Source organism: Eurosta solidaginis, chromosome 5 (assembly GCF_040869045.1).
Source record: "Eurosta solidaginis isolate ZX-2024a chromosome 5, ASM4086904v1, whole genome shotgun sequence".
In the NCBI taxonomy this organism is placed as follows: Eukaryota; Metazoa; Arthropoda; class Insecta; order Diptera; family Tephritidae; genus Eurosta; species Eurosta solidaginis.
The window spans coordinates 10,205,145-10,225,479 of record NC_090323.1 but is presented as its reverse complement, the minus strand read 5'-3'; the positions used below and the strand labels follow the sequence as shown (position 1 = coordinate 10,225,479).

The 20,335-nt window shown below is 35.3% G+C and overlaps 1 protein-coding gene across 1 annotated transcript in view; it reads left to right on the top strand.

Annotated features, from left to right (window-relative positions):
- Positions 1–20,335, top strand: part of LOC137252909 (uncharacterized) — a 78,920-nt gene that overhangs the window by 1,230 nt on the left and 57,355 nt on the right. The window contains exon 2 of the mRNA XM_067789046.1: positions 4,817–5,010. Within this exon, the coding sequence (XP_067645147.1) occupies positions 4,972–5,010 (39 nt within the window). The 5' untranslated portion in view covers positions 4,817–4,971. The remainder of the gene's footprint in view (positions 1–4,816; positions 5,011–20,335) is intronic.

Genomic DNA, 20,335 nt, shown 5'->3' with positions numbered 1-20,335 from the left:
AAATTTCCGTCCCTTCGGCTCCGCTACTGGTACGCGCTCCATCGCTTATTTGCCTCTATTGGTGGCTTTGGTACTTAACTAGTGCCGCCCACTATCATACGTCCGTTTGGCTGAGACTAAACCGTTGTAATCGCAATACTCCCTGGCCGACCTTAGTGGCTCCGCTACGCCTGCGACCCATATGCTGCCGATGAGCAGTCATTCTACCTTAGAAGTCCCCAACTACTACATCTGTCGCATACTGAGGTACCAACGCTCCCCACTATATTAGTACTGAAAGCTGCTGTACTCTTAACTACTCAAGCCGTGTGCCAGTGGTATTTGAAAGGATCAAAGTAAAATGTTTTTTTCGCGACTCTCTGGAATTAGCTTCAAATGGGCCAATTCAAATTTGGCTATATTTTAGATGACCTTAAATTAATTAGTTCGCCTCATTCCATAAAAAGTACTTTGTCTTGGTGTCCTTTTTGTAATATTTTTATTCCATATGGGGATCGGTTTTTTCTAGTGGGGGTTGATTTGACCGAATTGAATTTCTCAAATAGTGTTTTATTAAACAGTTCAAGAAAATGTCACAAATCGCCTTAAGAAAAGCAACACTGCTTTTTATTTTTATGATGCATACTTTAATTATGTTTCCAAATGTACCCAAATGTACCCAAGCTTACCCTACTTGTATGAAATATTTGTTATGTTTAACCTTTTTAGAAGGCATTAGCTTTAAGGGAATAAAAGTGAAGTAAAATACATAAATAAAACGACCAAAAAAAATTATATAGATAATTCAACTGATAAAATTTATTTGATTGACAATGAAACTGACATTTGTTGACAGTTGTTTATTTGAAACAGACATAGAATGACAAATATTTGCGCAATGAACCCAGTTCACCCTAAACTTTTTTCCACTAATAAAATAAATGTATTTGGGAATTCGGATATGGCCTCATGAAATTGGAAAAAAAAATAAAAAATAAAATACACTTTGATGAGTAACTCAAGGAGGAACGATTTCAAAGGATCAAAAGATGCATTGTCCCTGAAAATTAAAATGGGACAGCGCTGAGAAAGAAGTTCCAGTTTAAGGACTTACATTTTTATATTAGAAAAAAAGTGATTAATAAATACAATTTGAAAACGATAAATATTGAAGAAAACCTGTTAATTTTTTGAGCATAGAGGGTTTTTTCTTTTTGTTGCTTGAAACTTCTCAGCGTGAGTGTGAATGCTACTTTTTGAGGAATCTAAGCTTTTTTATTTAAACGCCACACGCCAAATGCATTATTAAACAACGCAAATAGTTTTTTTGAAATTAAAAAAAAATATATATATAGGTAATAATGTCATTGCTTAAGATCTCAAAATACATGACAATGGAAAAACCAACTGATTGTTTCACGCCTTTTCATCACTTTGTTCTTACTATGAATACTCAAAATTTTGACTACCGCCAGTCTTGTTTCTTGCCAATTTTAATTCAAATTCTAATCGTCTTTACTCAGCTACAACTAATTTCGAATTTGAATAATAAATAAATCTTATTTTTTCGCAACATAAACAGATATATTTAAAACATTCTGTGCATGAATTTGTGGCTATTGGTTTTTTGAGTGAGTTTAATATTATGCGGAGAAAATTTTTTTACGCTTTAGAAAACAAATTGTGCGGGTGAGAACTTGTGAAAAATTGTTTGTTTTTTTAAGGGTTGCGTTCGGAACTTTACACTGTTGTTATCGTTGGATTTTCTAGTTTGCGTAGTGAGTTTCATATTAAAATCAATTTTTAATAAAATAGCGATATTTTTGTAGTTCAAGCTTAGATGTGTGGTCTCCCAAATATTTTATTTCGAAAAATCTATAAATTAGATCTACAAAACGGTAACCTTAAGCTATGGGCGGCGGATGTAGAGGAGAATGATTGCTTTATATGTTTCCTTAAATATGCATATGTCATCTTAAATCCTGAAAAATCCATATCCATGTAAAACAGGTCATAAAACCAACCTTATGTAAATCAATGGATCCCACGTAACCAGAGGAGCCAAAAAGACTTGTATAGGAGTCGTTAGGAGGATTAGGATTCCGTAAAAATCTGAGTTCAGTGAATTTGTAGCCATCGATCGATTGATCGATTAGCAAAAGTTATTTAGCAACATAATCGATTTCCACTTATCAGAGTTGTTAAGGAATGCAATCAGTCTGGAATACAAACCATGCATTACTATTCCTGGACTAACGGTTTTGGATTTCAGCTTTTATTCCTTTTTTTGAAATAATGAACAAACTTTTTTAGTCATTATTCCTTTTTTTATTTAGTCCGGGCTAATTTTTCCTTTTTGCATTCCTCATGTGGAATAAAAAATTTGAAAAGCATTCCTTTTATGGAATAACACATTTCAAAAAGATTCCGCAGATCAATAATAAAATTGAAAACCAAAAAGGAATGCAAAGGATAAGGGTTTGCCGTGCTCCGAGTACTGCAATTCAATGAATGTATTTCATGGAATAAAAAAGGAATGATTAGTCCGGAATGCAAAAAAGGAATAATAACTAAAATTTTTTATTCATTATTCAGGATTAAAAAAGAAGTATTGCTATCCTCTGGGGCTGCAAGCAAAGGAATTATTATTCGAATTGGAATGCATTTCTTAACAACTCTGTCACTTATCGTCTTGTAGTTTGCATTCTATTAATCAACGTTTTGAATAGTTTTTTTTTTTTGTAATTCTTACTAAGCTCTACGATTCGTAAAGTTATTGTGGAGTTGTTGTACAAAGTTATCTGTTGTTTTCATATTTTGAGCTTTGCTTCTTTGATATCGTAGGAACTCGAAAAGGAATTCCATATTCAAGAACGTTTGCGAGGACAGAACCAGAAGGCAGGAAGTACACTCTTCGCTCCTAAGCAACCGTGGCCAAAATAAGCCGCCGTGGCAAAGCATAATGCCATGACTGTATACAGTGCTTGTAATACCCTTCCTTTTTTACCAGCCTTAAAGGGGAATTTGTCTCAAAGGCTATGTTAGTTATGCTCTCTCCAGGGGATACCTGTATGGTAACTTTCAGACAAGTTGTAATGCAGTTGGACTGTATGCAGTCTTGCTATGGAGCGGCATCAGATCTGACCATGCCTGTATTCTGGGTAGCCATTCGCAACTAGAAAATATTACACTGCTCTTCTCTCTCAACAACAAGTTCTCCATGAGCATCCCAGAGAGTCACGAGTCGGAGGATATTTCTACTTTAGACTATGACTCCACGGCCGTCATGACAGATGGGTCCACAAACATTAATAATAAGTGAGGCGGTCGCTAATCTGTGGCGGAGTTAGCAGTCATAAAGGTAGCTCAGCGGCTACTCTTTAAGAGTCCAACATTAGTAGCAATTTACTTTGGCAGTCCAGCAGCGAACAAATAGACTATAGACAGTCGCAAAAAAACTCGCCACTCGGTTTGTTAGATCACAGTGTTGCATTTTCGAACTATGCTGCCGCCGAAATAGCGAGGAAGGCTGCTGAAAAGGCCGAGTTAAAGAAGCTGCGTGAAACCAAGAAAACGAATGCAAGATATGCCCTAAAACCAACATAAATGGAAAGCGAACAAGGTGCATTTTTAATCTCAATCGTATGTCTTTACGACGGTTAATAGAGATATTAACGTCCTGTTTTCTGATATGAGTACTCGACGAATGGCTACCGGTGGAGAGGTTAGGAAGAAAAGGAAATTGAATATGTTGAGCACTTTGGTCAGAACACGTATGGAATGATTGAACAGGCACTTTATCCATTGTTTAGCGTAGCTTGGGTCTGCTTCTTCAAAGATATCCTGCCCTAATCAGAAATACAATTTTCTATTATTCAATCTGTGAAGGGCTCATCCAGTGGTATCAAAATGGGCCACCGGCAAGTGTGCCTCTCTGCCTTGCTGTCATACAACCAATTTTACCTATCTTTATATGAATGTACGTCACAAAACCATACTATTAGTCATATCTTTAAATAAATGCTAGCTTCAGTGCACGATTGATGATCTCACTTTCATAAATTATGCATACAAAAAAGGATCTACCATTGAGTAATACAATTGCGTCAATTGCCAAGCAACTTTTCCCATAGACCATAGCTCATAAGTATTGCCTTGACTTTTCTTTTGTGTGACTTTTTCTATTCCTTATACTCAGTATCCGTATACGATCGATAATAGTGCGTCACTAAAAAGGAATTTTGGATCGCTTCACCTGCGCGATATGCTATTTTTAGAATACCCAGTCAAACAAATTTTCTAAAATCGTGTGCATATGTCACTACGACTGCGTCTTGTATGCGTCATCTTTAGCAAACACTAAACGTGCTGTTGATATCTTCCTTATACGGTTCGCAGTTTGATAGGCCTCCTGTGAATGGTTGGTTGTTACCGATGGATTTTAAAAATCAATTAATAAAAGCGTCTGCGTCTTACGCAATGCGTGACTTGGATGAATAGCTATAGAGATAATAATGACCATCATTGTTATAATGATCTTTATTATTTTGATAAAGATCACTATCATAATCATCATGGGATCCGTCATGACACTTGTTGCTCTCGCATTATTGCTAAACTTAACAACAACCAAAAATTATTTGTGCGTGCGCGCGTGCGCAGCATGCTAATTAAGAACGACGCATTCAAAGATAATTTTTATTGAGTTGTTGTCACCCAATCATGCGCTTTAATAATTCCGATGCATTGTCATCAAAACTACGTTTTATTGCGCTTGCCGTTTATTAATTTTAATCCAATTGCATTTTTGTATTAAATATTTCCCCTTTGCTTGCAGCTGATCGTGAATGACAACAACAAATCCAACCGAAAGTGATTAATTGTTGGTTGGTTGAATTATTGCGGGCAGTTGCAGCAATGCATCTCTTTAATCGTGCGACAAAGTCATGTACTATACATGCAATTGTTGTTGGTGTCCACCAGTGTCTTTAAATGTCAGCTGTGAGTGCTGATCGCGATCGTTTTACAAATGTAACTACACAATTTGCATCTTCGAATGACAATATAGACGTGCCTTGTAGCATTTACTGCATTTTAATAGTCAGCGATGGCGCTTTGCATTTCATATTTTTGATGGCAATGGGTGGTTATTGTGCCGGTCAGTGTCAGACGGAAGTCTGCGTTGGGTTTTAAATGTCTCAATTTGTTAAAAGAAAAAAATGCATAATCACTTGTCTGATCTGCGATATGCTGTCGATGGTTTTTTAATTATTATTATTATCTCTTGTTTTTCTCAACTGGCGTTTAGTTTTTAAGCAGCTGTGACACAGAAGTTGAACTGAGCTCTGATTGCGGGCTCCCTAAGAATTTACCATTCTAGTGTCACAAGGAAGAAAGAGTACCAAAAATGCTTGATCTCACTACTGCAAGACTTCCTTCTTGAATCCGAGATTCTTTCCTAGCGGGCTGAGCAAGCTTTGTGCAGGGCCGTTAATATTTGGATTGCTGCATACTCTGCGTGTGACGTCACATTATCAAAACACACAGCACAATACAGAGCGTGCATTTGATTCTCTGTGCTACGGAGATATATATATTCTTTAATTTTTTTTACAGCTACCGAGAATAATTTTGAGTTTTCAAGATAGCTTGATAATGTGACATAGATCCTAAAAATGAGTGCCCACAGATAGCGTTATCTTTGTCTTATGGATCATGTGTGTCAGTTCTCCCACGGACTCTCAATTTTTTGCCTTTTGCATTGCAAGCAAGAGCTACGTATGGTTTTTGTGACCGAATCATCTGCACGTCTAAGCAATAGCGGCTTAAAAATGATATTGTGACGAATATGAGTGACCAAATACACGACACGAACATTTCCGCGAACATTCCCGTTATGTCATGTTTCTGCGACCTTTTCTGTCGTGTATGGTAGTGTTTGCCAGTTCGCGCAAATGTTCGCCAAAAATCAAAATATTTTTATTTTTGGCGAACATTTGCGCGAACTGTTCGTACGTGTATGGCGAAATAGCTCATAATCATAGTAATTTCTGAACGGAACAGACGTGCGCGGAAAAGTAAAATGGACAATAAAAAATTTCTGAGTGAATTTATTGAAATGTATAAATCTTTGCCATCATTGTGGCAAGTAAAAAGCAAAGATTATTGTAATAGAATTAAAAAGAATAATGATTATGCGACCTTAATCGCAGCACAATTGTTGTCCGTATTAATCGCTGTCTGAAAGAGAACTAATGTTCGGCCAAAAGTTCGTATGGTGTATGGCCAAAGCTGCGAACAAGATTGCGGAATGTTCGCGGAAATGTTCGTGCCGTGTATTTGGCGCTAAAATAAATGAAGCCACAACAACAATAAAGCAGACAGTCACTTGTATCTACATAAACGAATCAATCGTTATGTCTACACATATTTACGTATACGCAGCTGAGAAGCAAAGCACAACGACATGCATATATCTGAGATACTCCCGAAAGTATGCAATGAGAGAAGCTATAAAATCGTGCAATTGTAGTTACAACTGAGAAATTTGATAATTGATGGCCACCTAGTAGATTCTGGAAATGGAACCGCCTAGAAGATGCGAACGAGGAAATCAAAGAATATAAAAGGCAGCGACAGATAGAGGCGCTAGAAGCAGTTTTGATTAAGACGCTATCTGGCGAGCAATAGCAGTATTATTTATTGTGAAGTACTTTAATAAAGGCCATTTTTCCATTATTCAATATTGGAGTTATTTATTCAACAGTTTAGTGATTCGAACTTAGCAGAAGGTTGCAAATAAGAGGATTTGCAAGTAAATTCGTTACAATATTGATACAGCTCAAAAAGGCGAGACAGTCACTTCTTCCTCGCGAAGAAATTTTCTCCAGATTGTTCGAGATCTGTTAGGGCGTCAATTTTCGCTGGCTGCCAAAATCTTGTTCTGTTGAAAGTTTTAGCTAGAGGGGCAGCCATTGAATTTTTGTTCGGTAAACTATGTAAATTTGTTCAGCAATCGTGCGGTAGCTGCCAAAAATCAACGGTGCTGAAGCTTAGTTCCATGCCAGAAAGTATTTCGTTGGGAGGTAGAGAATTTCTTTAAGAGAAAGATCAATCGAAGCTAGTCCACGGACATTCAAAGTCTAGTGATTAAAGTCATTAAAATCAATGCGTCTTTAAATTGGTCAGGTCGAATATTTCTCAGTTGGCTGGTTGAACTGGGGGATATATGAAGAGCTTTTGGGACTTTCAAGATCTGCAGGTATGAGGTTGCGATAGAGAGTTTCGAATACTTCCTTCGTCCCTGGTATAATCTGAATGAAATGGTATGCGCCCTGAATTTTTATTGCAACTTGCCCAAGCTTGACTTCGGTGTGCAGAGAGGGTAATATACCATAATCGAGAATTTTAAGATCTCATACTTCTTAGCTATTATAATCTATGTACATATCTCTGTATATTAGCAGTGCATATGTATGTGTGTCCACTGAAGAAACTTAATAGTTTTCTTTCTCACGGGTGCCGCCTATTTGTTATTCCATACGACCTTTCGAGGTAATAAACTTTGTGGTTATGATTTTTGCATGCAAAATATGCTCATAATCTTTCTATTTTGTACGCATAATTCTGTTAATATTTTTTGGTATAAAACGGGTACAGTAGCGAACACAAAAATAGCCGTAGAAATTTTGATCAAATTTCGGCAATTAAACTCTTGCTTTTTCTATAATAATTCGATAATTTCAGAAAATATTTCTATAATTTTCGTAACTGAAAATATACAAACTCAAAAAAGTTTTTGAAAAATTCGAAAATTCGTGAAAATATTACCAACATTTTGAACTTTTTTTTTATTCAGAGTTTTCTGAACTTTATTTGAGTATGCACTTTTGTAACCCAATCAATTTAAGTCTTTCAATCAACAAGTAAAGGTCTCTACAAATTCGCACTGATATTTGAGAAGTTTTTTCTTAAATTGTCAAAAATAAAAAAAAGAGAAAAATTTTATTGATGGTATTTGATAAATATTGCAACTGCTATTTTCGTGTTCGCTTCTGTTTATTAAATATTTTTCAGGTATTTCTAGGAGCCCATTCATTACTTAATTGACAGCGCTTTATACAAAATTTATTTTTGGGTCATAACGGGGAACATTCATACATCCGAACTTCTGCAAATATAATTTTTTTTATCAAAAGCAATATACGGATATGAATAATAAATTTTTTCGCACTATTTATGCAAATTTTTTATAGCTTAATTGCAAACATTTTTATAAAAAGTACTTTTGGCTATACTACAACCGAATCATAAAATTATAAGCCAAAATTGTTATCTATTAATTTTTTTTCTGGCGAACATGTTTGACCAACCCAAAATTACGCTATCTGACGCTATAAACTGTCACTTGCTTTTTCATTTCTGCAAATTCTAATAAGAACTTCGGCAGTTTATTACCCAGGTTAGGTTTGGTTGAACTGGTCGGTTAATAAAGACGTAGCATAGACTGAATATGTGCATAGTGTTACCAGAATTTGTTTGGCGACCAAACGAAAAAACCCAAATTAGGCACCGGGATTTATGTCATAGAATAACTCCGTCCTCTTGGCATAAACTAGAAGTTTTCTGGAACTTATTTTAGGTGGAGCCTTGACCTTGCTAGCCCAGTACACGAACACAGAGCGTACTCAACCGTTTCTTCATACAGCTCGCACTTCCTACAGCTGCTGTTACAGAATTGACGAATCCTTACTTATAAAAATGTGACGCCACAAGGTAGTGCCCAGTTAGTATCCTAACCGTAATTCTTAAGTCTTGTCTCTTTAGAGATTTGAGCAACTTTGTGAGTCTAGCGTCGTCGGATTTGCACATGATCTTAGAAATTTTACAGCCCCGCGCTTTTGTCCACGCCTTTCCTGCTTATTGGATCATATGCAACTCCTGTCTCCTTTGCATTTCTCCCAAACGGGTTGGGAGGTCTACCATCGATTCATCAAGTGCCGCACCATCCTTTGACTTCTAGCTACCTTCTATCCCCCTATAACTGCAAACCCCAGCCTGAGCGAAGTCTCTCCGATGCTCCTTTGCATTACAGCACACTTCTTGATGCAGTACTATTTGAAGTTCTTGCCTTGATTGCCGCCTGACTATCAATTTATATATTGACTCGACTGCAGCTTAAGAACGCTTTCTCCAGAATTTCTACTGCTTTCTTCACGGCTATAATTTTAGCCTGAAAGACATTGCTGTGATCTCGCAGCCTGTGGCATCTGCTTATTTTTGGATCACCACAGTAATCAGCCGACCCCTTCCGGTAATTTGGTACCAAGCTACAACAAAGCCTGGTGGGCTCTCTAATAGAGTGATGACGTCACTATATATTTTCGATAGTTTCAAAATTATCTTTTACTATCGTATTAAAAATGCTGGATAGATTCAACTCTCAACAAAAATTTTGCAATATATGCGATTTTACGACTTTTAATGACACTCTGTTCAGAATTAGGGTACTGTCAAAATTTCGTATGGATTAAGTAATCCAATCAAAAGTTATGACACAGTTTCCTAAACTATAAAATTGTCCGAATACATAGATACAGATACATACATACAAGTAATAAAAAAAAAACTTCTTTATATTGCTCTTTATTGCAAGTGCGTTGAGGGTATTCACTATGAAAAGTCAACATTTGAAAAGCCTTGTTGTTGGCATGCAAATATTTTTGTTTGGCTCACCCTAGTACATATGTATATTTCTTTCTATTTTAGTAAGCATTCAAGTGTCAATATTTCTATACCCGGATGATATATTTATAGGTTTTGCTTTATCATTACTTTGTCTGTTTGCAAGTTCGACACCGAAAATCTTTGATATGACTAGAATACTAAAATTTGTTGTTAAAATATTTTCACATGCCAGCTTTAATTTTTTTTCATTTACTATTTCAATACTGCGTTGTTGAGTGCTCGACTTCAATAAACGCTGTTTGTTCTATTCATACTATGATAACTCTATGATCGACTTTATTATTTGAGCTGAATTACAATTATTTGTTTACAACAACTGGGATAGCCTCTTTCGGCGGTAGGGTTGTAAGCTACTTCAGGTTTTGCTTAAGTTTTGTTGCTAATGAAATAAAGTTAGAGAAATAAGTATGCAAAAGAACAGCAGTCTTATTCCAAATAAGTTGAATGCTCTCATAAGTTTTAAACCTCTACTTTTTATACTCAGCGTGCTTTGCACACAGAGTATACCAACTTTGATTGGATAACGGTTGGCTGTACAGGTATAAAGGAATCGAGATAGATATTGACTTCCATATATCAAAATCATCAGTGTCGAAAAAAAATTTGATTGAGCCATGTCCGTCCGTCCGTCTGTCCGTTAACACGATAACTTGAGTAAATATTGAGATATCTTCACCAAATGTGGCACATGAGCTTATCTGGACCCAGAATAGATTGGTATTGAAAATGAGCGAAATCGGATGATAACCACACCCACCTTTTATATATATAACATTTTGGAAAACACAAAAAACATGATTATTTAGTAAATAATACACCTAGGATGTTGAAATTTCACATGTAGACTGATATTGAGACTACTGATAAAAATTTGAAAAATTTTTTAAAATGGGCGTGGCACCGCCCACTTGCGATAAAATCAATTTTACAAATATTATTAATCATAAATCAAAAGTCGTTAAACCTATCGTAACAAAATTCGGCACATTGGTTATCTTTACTATAAGGAGCTATAAGCATTAAAAAATGGGCATGGCACCGCCTCTTTTATGACTAAGCAATTTTCTATGTTTCGGGAGCCATAACTCGAAGAAAAATTAACGGATCGTAATAAAATTGGGTACACAAATTTTCCCTATAGCAGGAAATATTTCTAGAAAAAATGGACGAGATCGGTTAAAGACCGCGCCCACTTTCATATAAAAGATCTTTAAAGGGTCGTAGACGAAAATAATAGGCTATATCTTAGGGAAAAAGAGCTTTTTATCAATAGAATTTTACTTTCTAAATTTAATTATAACACTAAATTGGAAAACTCTAAAATTTTCGCAAATGGGTGTGGCACCGCCCTTTTATGACTAAGCAATTTTCTATGTTTCGGGAGCCATAACTCGAAGTAGAATTAACATATCGTAATGAAATTGTGTACACATATTTTCCTTATAGCAGAAAATATTTCTAGTAAAAATGGACGGAATCGGTTTAAGACCACGTCAACTTAGATATAAAATAAATTTAAAAGGGCCGTAGACTAGAATAATAAGCTTAAACTTAGCAAAAAATAGTTTTGAATCAATGATGTTTCACTTATCAAGTTTTATTGTAAGAGGAATGGGGAGAACATGAATTGAAATGTACAATTGAAGCTCACGCTGAGTATATAATATTCGGTTAAACCCGAACTTAGACACCTTTACTTGTTTTGTTTAATTTTTGTAGAGACTACACAACAAAGGTTCATACAACAGCTCTATGAAAACTTACTGTCCGTTGGATTATTTTCGTTTTCTTTTTAGTCTGTTTTCAATTTACACAGTTTGTTACTAAGTGAAAGTAGATTTTTCGATATCTAAACTCTGAGGTGTTTGTTTTCTAGAGGAGATGTTCTCAAAGTCACATAATTGGTCTTAGCGAAACTATCATAGAAAGGGCAGTATAGCTAGAACTTACCTTGTATACCCAAAGCCGCATACCTCATGCTCATCAGGACCTGAAACACATACATACAGCTGCGAGCAGAAAAATAGCAGTGACAACTTTTGACGAATTTGGTCAATTAACTTTTTATCTTTTTTATTTTCGATTAATTTCAATAAATATCGTAACTGTGAAACCAATCACGAAAAGGTTCTCAAAAATTGGAGAAAGTTTTATGAAAATTTCGAAAGTTTTTTTTGGAGTTCTTGAATATTTTTGAGTATGCAGTTTTGTAGTCCAATCAATTTTGGTCTAACAAAGTATACGTTATAGGTTTCTCTAAATTCGCATTGACTAATAACACTTTTTTGTCCTAAGGGTGTTAACATTTTAAAATGTTATAAAAATTCTCAATGCTATTTCACCCCTCGCTACTGTACGCTTGTGTTTCTGCATAAGTGCATGCAAAATAAAGAAATGAAAATTATCATTCGAAAATTACCTTAATGAAGTTTCGTGAACATTGGCTTATTGATAAAGACGGACCTAAAATAATTTACACTGAAGTCAAACGCGTGGTGGTATATCTACATACAAATGTTGTTGCGGTTTAGCGAAGTGACGCTTTTATGTTGTGTGTTAACTTTCTTCCACGTTGACATTGCAATTAATCAACGAAATTAACTTAATTTTCGTTAATTAAAATGGTACTTACATGCATATATATGTATATGAGTATGTAAACTAGAGTGGGCCGATAACCATTCGCAGCATAAAAATTGCAAAAGTCTTATATAAAAAAGTTAGGATGGAAGAGGTAGTGAGACTGGAAGAGGAAATGGGACTCGGAAAGCGATTTGAAGAGTAAATGAACGTGGAAGTGAAATCTACCTCTTTCGGGAACGGAAATGGGGCTGAGATTGGGAGTAGGAGTGGGAGTAGGGATGGGAGTGAAAGTTGGAGTGCGAGTTGCAGTGGGTATAGGGTTAGACTGGGAGTGAGAGTTTGAGTGGGTTTGGGAGTTAGAAATGGAATGGGAGTAGGAGTGTAAGTAGGGCAGTGATGTGCTAAGGTACAACGAGATTAAGATGGAGAGGGAGATAGAGGTAAAGGGAGAAGGACAGAAATTGGAAAGAGAAATGGCAGATAGAGGGGAGAAGGAAGAGTGTGCTACGAATGAGAGGAAATATTATTACTCTTATGAAAGAAAGACAATTTTCAAAGACTGCTGTTGAGCAATAAATTAAAAGTAGGGTTGCCAACTAGGAAAATAGACGTTTAACAATTCTAAAATGTTTTATTTTTAACTGGGAAATGGAAACCTGGCACAGCTTTTTCCAAAATAACTTCACATTTTTTTGGTAAACAAACAATTATTTGACTTCTTGACTGGTAGCTCTTTAAAAAGTTTTTGTCCATTTTTCCAACAACCCACCTGAGTTCTTATTTTTACTACTCCTTTGTTAAAATGAGATATCGAATATTTTCTTTTATGCTCAAATTCAATTTTTAAAATGTCATTTCAACTCTATCGACATGGTTCGTTGTTGCTGTGACAGCAAAATTTAAAATGATGTGATAACAGTCATTTTCAAAATACCAAAACATACTCTTTGCATGAGCGATATCACACCCACGGCCACCATAAGTTACATGAAACAATAAATTTAATTGAAAAATTTAAATAAATGTAACAAGCCAATGGTAGGAGAATGGTTAACCGCATTAATTGTAGCGCAACTGTTGCAGTGAAAAATTACCACAAGGATCTGCGAATATATGTATGTATCTATGTACATACTATGAATATGTGCGTAAGTGAATGCATATGGGGTATTCCATCCCATTTCGACCAATTTTGAACCCGACCCCTTTAGAATTGGCTGAAAGTTTTTATTCTTTTTCTAGCTTACGAAAGACGTTTTTCAGAATTTTTTCAAATTTTTTCATCCAACTCAAAAAATGTTATGAATTTAAAAAAAACACCGTTTTTGTTTTCAAAATGCTATAACTTTTTCAAAAATTTGCCGTTTGGGATCTTGTTTTTTTTTTAAATTTGTTTTTAAATGTACTTTTCGGAAAAAATACAAAAAAATTTTGAAGTTTTTTTTTTGTAATTTTTCAGTTTTCGAGATTTTTCGAATTTCGCCATTTTTTTTTCTCATAAAAAACTTCAATCAATTCTGCAATCATCCCCACTAATCCCGGAGTAAGCCGATAATTTTTTTTTTATTTAATTGAAAAAAAAGCTTTAAACATTTTTTTGTATTTTTTCCGAAAAGTACATTTAAAAACAAATTAAAGAAAAAAGATCCCAAACGGTAAATTTTTGAAAAAGTTATAGCATTTTGAAAACAAAAACGGTGTCCAACTCAAAATAAGTTATGAATTAAAAAAAAAACGGCGTTTTTTCAAAATGCTATAACTTTTTCAAAAATTGACCGTTTAGGATCTTTTTTTTTTTAATTTGTTTTTAAATGTACTTTTGGGAAAAAATACAAAAAAATTAAAAAAAAATTTTTTTTAATTAAAAACAAAAAAAAAAAAAAAATTATCGCCCCACTCCGGGATTAGTGGGGATGATTGCAGAATTGATTGAAGTTTATTATGAGAAAAAAAAAAAATGGCGAAATTCGAAAAATCTCGAAAAACTGAAAAATTACAAAAAAAAAAACTTTAAAATTTTTTTGTATTTTTTCCGAAAAGTACATTTAAAAACAAATTAAAAAAAAAATCCCAAACGGTCAATTTTTGAAAAAGTTATAGCATTTTGAAAACAAAAACGATGTTTTTTAAAAATTCATAACTTTTTTTGAGTTGGATGAAAAAATTTGAAAACATTCTGAAAAACGTCTTTTGTAAGCTAGAAAAAGAAGAAAAACTTTCAGCCAATTCTAAAGGGGTCGGGTTCAAAATTGGTCGAAATGGGATGGAATACCCCATATGTATCCAAATATGGCAAACAGTTCATTAGTGTGTAAATGACAAAAATTTGGCTGAGCAATTTCAAAACGTAAAAGCTTTTGCCAACATTTGCTTATTTAAATTTATAAATTTTTTCCATGTTAAAAGGTAAACTAAATTTTTTGAAACATTACTTAGTATGTTAAAATTTTTTTCTATATTTTCCCCTTTTCATCAACGCGTTTATATATTAAATTTAATATTTCAATTGTAAAAACAAAATATTTTTTTGGTATTAGTAACAATATTTAAAACATGTGTTGCATATTTCAAGGCGCGTAAATCATGCAGCCAGCTGCTTTTGCCAGTTACAGTTAGCCACCATAGCTATAGCTCTTCTTGTCCGTTTGCTTGACTTTCATAATTGCAAAGCGTGGACAGTGGTGAGCTGCTGCTAGAGAATGCTGCATTCAAACTAAGGTCTATAGAGAGTGCATAAGCAGAGGGGAGCATAAAGTGGGTGCCACATATAACACAAGTGCACTTGGCAGCCTCAAATGGCTGTGCGGGACCGCATCAAGCGGCAATGATTAAGTGTACGTTCGTGTCGAGTTCGCCAGCAAGGACATGTGACACCTACACTTGATGCTACTAAATGTGACTGCATGTAAACGTTCGCTTCTGAGTTCATGAGCATTTGTATGCAGGGGCGAGTAGTGTTGGTCACTTTGTTGTGAAGTTTTGAGTTGCAGTTACAAAATTTTTTGATTTCTTTTTGTTTTTTTTATATTTATTCATATACCAAGCTGGCCTTTTACATATTCTTATGGTAGAATATCACAACTTTGTTCATCAAAAAGTAGATTGCTGCAACAAAAGGAAAAAATAGATATACTCTGATAGCAGCCCGCCTTTAGTCCCTCCCAAGAGTTTGGTGGAACATAATCGTTTTTGTATTTTTTTTTGTATTTAATAGTTTGGGAAAAATTTAAACAACGTGACATCAGGACGGACACGGCGACATCTGTTTCGATTATACCTTGTAAATCTCTTCAAGGCCTTTTCTTCCGGGAGTGGGATTTGAACCCGCACTCCTACGATGGTTGAAGTGTTACAAACGCATTCAGCCACGTCATGCCTTAGTTGTTGTAAATATTATCCCAATTGCCTTCTTATAACGTTCCGAAAAAATAGAAAAATAAAAAAAAAATAGTTAAACAACTTTTCGATAATATTTTGGAATAGGTTTGGGGACTATTTCGTGTATGTTTCGTAGATATTTAGGAATTATCACCGCGCCATTTCGGAACTACTTTAGGACTTTTCCGGAACCACGTCAGAAACACTAAAAAATAATTTTGATAATAACGTTTTTAAGGTCCAATTTTCGGACTATTATTGAATTTTTTAATAAAATTGGCACACCTGGGTTAAGACATTCGGGAAACTATGTAGGAGCCATTTTAGGATCATTCCGGTATTGTTTCGGAACTATTTTGGAACTTTATCGGGTGTGGTTTCGGGACCATTTCAGAACTATTTCAAAAACATTTCAGAAGAAATTTGGGACTTTTTCGATACCGATGCTGGAATTATTTGAAGACAATTTTTCGATAATTTGAGAAAATAATCATCGGCTTGTTATCGGCTAGTTTTTGATAACAACCGATATTTACCTGCTATCTGTTTGTTATCGTTGTATTATAGTTTGATCATCGATAACAATCGATATACTGGGTGATTGGTTTTTTTACTGACTTATTCACGGATAGTTGCCGATAAAAACCGATAAACGCTTCCTTTTGACAATTTTTTGGTTTGTTATCGCCGAGTTACCAGATTGTTATAGGTTTGTTATATTTTTATGCTCAGGTGAGCAGAGCTCACCGCACAACGGTAATTCGTAACGGCATAAACTAATCGAGATAGATATAGACTTCTATATATCAAAATGATGTGGGCGAAAAAAGAAAATCATTTGGCCATGCCCGTCCATCCGCCCGTCCGTAAACACGATAACTTGAGTAAATTTTGAGGTATCTTGATGAAATTCGGTATGTAGATTCCTTGGTGCTCATCTCAGATCGCTATTTAAAACGAACGAAATCGGACTAAAACCACGCCCACTTTTTTGATATGAAAATTTCGATAAACCGAAAAAGTGCGATAATTCATTACCAAAGCCGGACAAAGCGATGAAACTTGGTAGGTGGGTTGACCTTATGACGCAAAATAGAAAATTAGTAACAGTTTGGACAATGGGTGTGGCACCACCCACTTTTAAAATAAGGTAATTTAAAAGTTTTGCAAGCTGAAATTTGGCAGTCGTTGAAGATATCATGATGAAATTTGGCAGGAACGTTACCCATATTACTATATGTGTGCTAAATAAAAATTAGCAAAATCGTATGAAGAACACGCCGACTTTTAAAAAAAAAATTTTCTTAAAGTCAAATTTTAACAAAAAATTGAATATCTTTACAGTATATAAGTAAATTATGTCAGCATTCAACTCCAGTAATGATATGGTGCAAGAAAATACAAAAATAAAAGAAAATTTCAAAATGGGCGTGGCTCCGCCCTTTTTTATTTAATTTGTCTAGAATACTTTTAACGCCATAAGTCGAACAAAAATCCTTGTGAAATTTGGTAGGGGCATAGACTCTATGGCGATAACTGCTTTGTGTGAAAATGGGCGAAATCGGTTGAAGCCTCTGGGTCACCTCTTGTCCACCTTTATGGCGATATCTCGAAAAGGCGTTTACCTATAGAACTAAGGATCGCTTCCTTTTAAAATACTCTTTAATACCTTGCATTTTCGGTGTGTTATTGTACTGTTTTCCGTATTAGGTGTTGTTCCTTCTTGTACGATTCCGTACAATGTATAAAGCAATATACATATATTTAGTATAATGCTTTAAATTTTGTGCACTGGAATGCACTGAACAGTACATAATGAAATGTTTCGTTTTGTTTGGATGCACACTCTGGCTATATTTTGCTGATAGCTCACTTAAAACATTATATCTATCCAACAGTGAATTTGAGAAGTTCCACTGACAACTTTTAGGAGAAATGTTGATCACAAAAATTGTTATTTAATAAAAAACCGCAGCTGGGTATACTCTATCGCTTTAGGCCCGACATGAGGGTATTCATTTCCAAAAATTTTTCTAAACGTTTTTTGTTCTAAGATTTATTTTTTCCAGCAGCCTTCCGTTTGTTGCAACTTTTCTATGTTTTTGGTGGCAACAGTTGTTAGTTGGTTTTCCATTTTGTTGCATATTGTTTAAATGTTGCAAACAAATTGTTTTATTTCGTTTATGTGTTGTGTTTGCGCAAGTAATTGTCTATTTTATTTATATATCTATTTTTTTTTCTTACAGAAAAACTTCGTCTTTATATAGTTTTATATTTTCCAAAAGTACAAGCGACAGTTGGCCATTCTGTTTTTTTTTCTTTACTCACTTTACGGTTTCTTCATTCACTGCATACATTTCCGGCATTTATCTTGCTAACATGTTTCCCCACCGCCGTACACATCTAAACTGTTCCGTTACACTTAACTTTTTTCTGTACAACATGCCAACCAGCTGTTTGCGTTTTCGCGCTACACAAAATTTATTTTCACACCAGTGTTGGACAAAAGAAAGCTGTGTGAAAAACTTAAACAAAAATAAAAATAACAACACCTCACACAATACAACTATTCTTGCAGCACCTCTCCTGCCTTTCAACCGCTACACTATTTTAATTTCTTCAAGCATCAGCAGAAAGTCACATTTTCCACATTTCTGCATCTCGTACCTTAAATAATTTTTGGTCTTAAGTCCCTGCACTGCTCTAATGAGCATTGAATTCATGAGTGGTTAGGAGCATCTAGCTTATACACACGTACCACATACATAGTTTTCGCCTTGGACTGCACTTTTATGGGTTCATATTTCGTTTGAAATTAGTAAGTTCATTATTTTCCTTTGCTGGTGCTTGTCCTTGTCATTGTGCTTTAGTTCTCTTCTCCTTCCTGCTCTCAATGTTTAGTATACTTATGCTGGTTAGCCTTTGTTTTCAAAGCACACAAAATGCGTGTTTGTGTTTAAAATTTTAGTTTAAAGTGTAAGTTGCAATCCCGTTGCGATTGCAGCATGCTACAGTACTGTAAAATAAAAGTGCATTATTTTGTTTTGAAATTAAAAGTGCTCCCAGTTTTTTCTGCTAATAATCATTTGACTCGAAATGCGTAAAGTTTCATATTTCTTAGTCACATGCTTTATGAATGTAGGAGATAGTTCTAAAACACTTTTGCCATAGTTTTCTCTCCCTGTCGACAGCCCTTTCATTTTCAGATTAGCTGATCTTATCATGTTTTCCTATCCACCTGGAAGGGAGGACTAGATCAAGCAGATGTTTGCTGGGATGTCTCGGTTTCTGACGATTAAGCAAAGGCTGTCGTTCATTATTTAATTATGCTCCTTTATATTGAACTTTTCCGGCCCACTATGTAGGTGATGTTTAGGGGCCATGAAGAGACATTCCATGACAGTTCAGGTTGCAGTGTATGTGTGTGTGTGTGTGCCAAGTGCTTTCTAAGTTGCAAGCAACTTGAGAATTGTATTGCGGCTTTGAAATTTAGATCTGTGACATGTCTCTTAAAGATGAGACTGCAGTCGAATGTTACTTGTAAAATTTTTGGGTGATTAACAGTCGCCAGCGTAAGGAGTTGGCCGTTGAAAATGCCAGATTGTGCGAGGCGATAGTTTATTATGAAAATCGATTCAGCTATTAAGAGCCTGTAGCCATTATTGGGCAGTCTTCGGTTTAGGAAAGAATACTCACTCTTTATAGTGGAGAAGGGAGCTTTGTTATATAGAGATTAAACAGACGTAGGAATAGGCCACCACTCTGTAACGCCCTCTGTTTCCTTCGCACAGGTTTTGATGACTTGTATTCCTCTACATCCATTGCGTTGAGTTAAAATGCATTACGGGTTTCTAACCCAGCCTTCTCCATCATCATTAAGGGCAGCAAAGCACGTGTTTGTCATTTTATGAAGTAGCCTTACCTTAATGACAAAGTTGTGTGTCCATAGGAATACTTTCATTGGTTTCGTTATGTGTTGTGGCATCAAAATGGCTAATCAACCTGTTATCCATGGGTTCAAAGGGTTGCTCAGCGCAATGGAGAGCTTTTTCTAACACTATTTTGGTTTTCACTCACTCGAGGCGAATGTTCTTACAAATATTTATTTATAAACAGTTTCGATCAAGATTTAAGTTGCCTATCCGACGGAGTTTTGGATTCGGCTTCGACCCAATTGCAATTTCGGTTATGGTTTTGGTTCTGGTTCCAGTTCCAGTTCCGGTTTCGATTCAGTGTGGTGCTGGATTCTCTCTGCTTTCAGTACGATTTTGAATTTGGTTCCGGTGTCTGCTCCGGTTTCGCTTCGATTTTGGTTGCGCTTTCTCATCGCTTCTAGTTCATGCCCGATTTTGGTTGTGATTCCGAATTCGGTTCCGGTCTCGGTTCGGTTTTGGTTGCGGTTTCTCTTCGGTTTAAGTTTAAGCTTGGTTTCAGTTGTGATTTCGTTCCATTTCTGTATTTCCTTTACTTCCCTCCTATTTCCTTTAATTTCTTGTAATTTAATTAGTTGAAGGTGAAGATAAACATTTCATTTGTCTTCCGCGTCACTGTATGCCCATTACATTTACTAACTCCATTAAAATGTAATTTTGGCTACAATTTTGGTTCGCATAAATCTCCGAGGGGAGCCAAGCTACACTACTTAGAC